The sequence below is a fragment of the Berghia stephanieae genome, chromosome 5 (genome assembly GCF_034508935.2).
Source record: "Berghia stephanieae isolate SIO BIC M18660-M18661 chromosome 5, UCSD_Bste_1.3, whole genome shotgun sequence".
Lineage (NCBI taxonomy): Eukaryota > Metazoa > Mollusca > Gastropoda > Nudibranchia > Aeolidiidae > Berghia > Berghia stephanieae.
Genome location: NC_088364.1, coordinates 32,959,505 through 32,964,504, shown reverse-complemented (window position 1 = coordinate 32,964,504; position 5,000 = coordinate 32,959,505). Strand labels below are relative to the sequence as shown.

Genomic DNA, 5,000 nt, shown 5'->3' with positions numbered 1-5,000 from the left:
GAAGATGCGGTGGTGGTGGTTGTAGTGTGTGTGTGTGTGTGTGTGTGTGTGTGTGAATGTGTGTGTGTGTGTTTGAGAGAGAGAGAGAGAGAGAGAGAGAGAGAGAGAGAGAGAGAGAGAGAGCGTGCTAAAAGTGCATCTAGTGATAAGTAGAGCAACACGAACTTTATAAACTAACGAGGCTAAAGTTTGAGGTCAAAGTATTTGTGATTAGCTATTATTTAGCGCTTAGATTCTGGTGTCTCGGAGTTATAGCGCTATATAAGTTTTCAGCATTATTATTATTATTATTATTATTATTATTATTATTATTATTATTATTATTATTATTATATTATTATTATTATTATTATTATTATTATTATTATTTGCAAGTGCAGGAATGTGAACATGAAAATTAATCCAGTTAGCGCAATTTATTGATTTGTGTATGTGTGCGTGTGTTTATGTGTGTGTGTGTGTGTGTGTGTTTGTGTGTGTGTGTGTTTGTGTGAAGGTTGAGAGAGAGAGAGAGAGAGAGAGAGGGGAGAGAGAGAGAGAGAGAGAGAGAGAGAGAGAGAGAGAGAGAGAGAGAGAGAGAGAGGAGAGAGAGAGAGAGAGAGGAGAGATTTGAGCTAAATTTGTTTAAAGGGTTTTTACGGCGCTTGCAACACTGGTTGCAGTAGTATTGGTGGTGGTAGGGGTGGCGTTGTGGTGTGTGTAATAGTAGTTGCAGGGATGATGATGTGATGGTGGTGGTAGAGATGATGAAGTAATAATGGTTGTAGTTGTCGTGGCATGGATGGTGATGTGGTGGTTGTTGCAGTAGGGGTGGTAGGGATGGTGTTAAATATATATATATATATATATATATATATATATATATATATATATATATATATATATATATATATATATATATATAACTTATCGTCAATACTTATGTTGAATTATTATGTTTCATGTAGAAAAATGATTGTTGTTTATGAAACAACCAAAAACTGAAATTTGATCATTTTGACCATTTCCACTTCAAAACCGGTTTTCTTCGTTTTCCAAATCACGACTTAATACCGCTTCGAGGCGTAGGGTCACATATAGCAGTAGAATAAATAAAATAAATTAGTGCTTGTTTGTAATAGCTTTTACTTCTAGGCAAATATTGTCAGTTCTCCACAAGTAAAAGAGGTTCTATTTTATTGGAGTTACAAAATATTTTTTATTTATGATATCCGCAGGTTGTGATCCAGAAATAAATCTCCAAAAAAGATGTATTACCAAAACGATGGAAAATGACAACAATTTTAAGGCTAATCATCAGGCATGCAGGTAAGTTCATTAAAAAGGACTTTACAGAAAAGTAAGTAATTTGAAATGTAATAGATTGAAATATAAAATAAATTTGATGTTTAAACTCGTGATAATAGCTCCTGCTCCCATTTTTTTCCTCAATTTCCACAGAAGTCTTATTCACGAACACCTTACAATATTCATCACTGAGCCAAGTAAAATCAATCACTCACTTACTCACTTATTCCTATAACCAGTTGATCATAGGGGAGAATTGCAGGATGCAGACTTCAAAACCTTACGCGATTCATCACATTCTCAGGCCTTTTCTAGTAGCCACTCTTTGATGTTGTCCTGTCATAGGTTTTTTTTTCATCTTCCTCTTTTTCTCTATCCCTCCAAAGTGCTCCACAGGACAGTCTTGTCTGGTTATCATGGCGGACAATGTGTCCGAAACATGACAGTTTCCTTCTTTTCACTGTTGACAATTAGTAGTTCTTTTCCTCCTGTCCGATCCCTACCTCTTCTAATATATCTTTCAAATATGAAACTCACAAGATTTTCCTGTAGCTCTTATTTTCAAAAGCACATTTATTTTTCTAGATCTACAGTGAGAGTCTCTGTTTCACAGCCATAGAGCAGGATGGATTGTACCAGCAATCTGTAACATTTTAAGTTAACTCCAAAATCAATCAACAGACTAAACAAATGCAATGCTCTTGGAAAATCAATCCTACTTTATAACTCTGGAACTTGGGCGCTTACCAAGAAAGATGAGCACAGACTGGACAGATTTCATAGGAAACAACGAAGAACTATCCTCGGAATAAAATACCCAACCAAATTATCAAACAAATCTCTACAGTACAAAACCAAAGAAACACCGCTATATCTCACAGTTCAACAAAATAGGCTACAACTTTTTGGCCACACCCCGAGCAACAAAGCGATGATTCACTATTTCAATCATAAAAACAAAAAAGCAAAGGGGTTGACCAAGAACTTCAATAGTTACAACACTAAGACGTGACCTCAAACATTTTGGCTAACAGTTAAAATCAATGAATCTTGAAACAATTCGACAATGTGCTAAAGAACGACTGGAGTGGAAATGTGTCACCTCAACAATAATCAAAGCAGCCCAGGCGTAAAAGTTTGTCGACTATTCAGCACAGGGGCCTCAATTAGTCAAAATCAATGTTGTTTTTTCCATATGGTGTTAAGTCTCGTCATGGCTGCTGTTGCCCACCCAATCCTTGCTTTCACCTCTGCTGTGCTAGCCTCATCTTTGGTGAACAACACACCAAAGTATCTAAATCAGGTGACTTACTTCAAGTTTTTACCATTGACATCAATTCTCGTCTGAGGATTGTCTCGCCTGTTCGCTAGAATTTGCGATTTTTCAGAATTGATCTCTATCCCCTATGCACAAGCTGTCTCTGATAGGCGATCTGACAGTGACTGCAAATCGTGTTCATTCGTTGCCATCAAGTCGATGCCATCTGCAACTCAAATATTAGAAAGAATTCTGACCCCTATTGATACTGTGCTATGGTGGTTTTCGAGAGTTTCCTGTATCATTATTTCCAAATATAGATTGAAAAGGGTAGTTGAAAAATACAGCCCTGTCTGACACCAACTGTAGTTCTGAATGTATTCCTAGCTAATTGTTAAGTAGTGTGGCACTTATTGCATTTTCATAGAGTGCTTCAATAGTTTTTATGAATCCTTCATCAAAATTAAAGACTGTATGAATATTCTATAGGCCACTAAGACATACTTTATCAAATGCTTTTCTGAAATCGATAAAATTGTGAAATAATTCCTGTTAATGTTGTAAGTATTTTTGTGTCAACAGACGGGTATTGATCACTTGTTGAATTGTGCTTCTGTTAGGTCTAAAGCCAGCCGGTTCCCTTCTGCTTTGTTTCTCGTCCTGTTAAGTAATATGTTTAGCATTATTTTGCTGGGGTGGCTTATGAAGCTTGTTGTTCTGTAGTTATTGCATGTTATTAAAGTGCATTTTTAGTAGCGGTAACATTAGTGATTGCGTCCAATCGGTAGGCCAAGAGTGTTGGTTAATGATTTTCTGACACACAATCATTAAAGCACTTGTTGTTTATTTGTTCTATTGAAATGTTATCTATGCCAGGGGCTTTGCCTAGTTTAAAATGTCTGATGACATTTCGACTTCATCCCTTAATATTGTTGGTGTGTTGTTGTCGTCACCGGGTTCAAAGTCTGTTAGGACTTCGGGACGATTTGTGTTTGAATCCGAGTTATAAAGTCCACTACAGTATTCTGTTCATTTTGCCTGACTTCGTCTTGTTTTGTTGGGACACCTTTTTGTCTCTTCAATAACTGTTGATTTCGCTTGCTTGTTTCTAGTGAGTATTGTAAAGCTGTTATACGCATGCTTATGTTCCCGCTCCTCATTCCAATGTCAGTATTGGTGCACTGGTCGTCGATCTAATTTTCTTTTGCCTTTTCTGACTTCAGCATTGGGTTATTTCTCTTGTCATACAAATCTACATCATTGGTTACCCATGGGTTGGTTTTCCTACGTTTGTGGCCAAGGATTTCCTCTGCAGATGAGAGCAGTACACTATCTATAGTTTCAGATAATGTGTCAATCTCGAGCGGAGTCCTGCATGTAATTTGACAAGAAATTCAAAGCGGCCTAAGACGCAACAAAAGTGAAAAAAAATTTTTTCGCGAGAATGGGGTGACTTAACCTGGTCGGGGTGACAATGAATAAACCTGTCACATGTTCTTTTTCTTAAGTGTGGAGAAGGGTGAAATCTTTCAAATGATGTACAGTTTACCATATTTGTTGATTATCTTTCAATCGGTGTGACATTTGGGGGCTGGTCATAATCACCCAAACAACCCCACCCCCCCCCCCTCCCCCCCTCCCCCCATTCACCCTATTCTACGGTACCCTTTCTCCCACTGAGTATTTCTCATTCTGACTGTGCAGTTGGACTGATGGGTACAAGTAGTGCCTCTCGCAACCCATACTCTAGACCCAGACTCACCAGATCAGACTCAACTGTCATGCCTTTATTACAATGATAATGTTGGTCCCAACGGAAAAAGATATTTTAAAAACTTATTTCCTGTCTTGTACGCCCTGACGTTTAAAAGCGTTGAAGGATCTTCACTTATCTCTGCCACAAGCCCGTCGACACAAAGACCCTAGGACTCGAACCACCTTATGATCTCCTGCTCCTATTTCCTTTTTTGTAGACAAGATATTATTCATTTTTAAGTTTAATTCTTAAAGTTTTGATGGATTGATATCAAACTTTTGTCGATTTTGATTATTGCAATCGTTTCAATTTTTAAATGAAAAATAATAAAAATGTTCTGATTGATTACTAGGACTGTTGAACAAGGCTGGAGATGCTCAAGGCCATATTATGATCGTATGGAAAAGTGTGAGATAACATTAGTCAAGGAGGCTGTGAAAACCGGTAACACAGTGTTGACCAACAAGTTGGAGAAATGTAAGTTTTGTTTGTTTGTTTGTTTTGTTTTGTTTTCAAATAAGAATTTTCATCACTAAAATATTTGACTTTAAGTCTTCATCACGCATATTAGAGAAGCATGCGATCGCATAATAATGGAACTCTCTCGTCCTTATCTATCTTGTCTGTTTATCAATCAACCTACATAGTATATCTATCATTCTAGGCATCCATCTACCTTTCTATATCTGATCCCTCTGT

General features: G+C 37.2%; 1 protein-coding gene across 1 annotated transcript in view; it reads left to right on the top strand.

Moving 5' to 3' along the window:
* LOC144972777 (uncharacterized) overlaps positions 1-5,000 on the top strand; it is a 15,155-nt gene that overhangs the window by 4,238 nt on the left and 5,917 nt on the right. The window contains exons 4-5 of the mRNA XM_078914398.1: positions 1,218-1,308; positions 4,654-4,778. Coding sequence (XP_078770524.1) covers positions 1,218-1,308; positions 4,654-4,778 — 216 coding nt within the window. The remainder of the gene's footprint in view (positions 1-1,217; positions 1,309-4,653; positions 4,779-5,000) is intronic.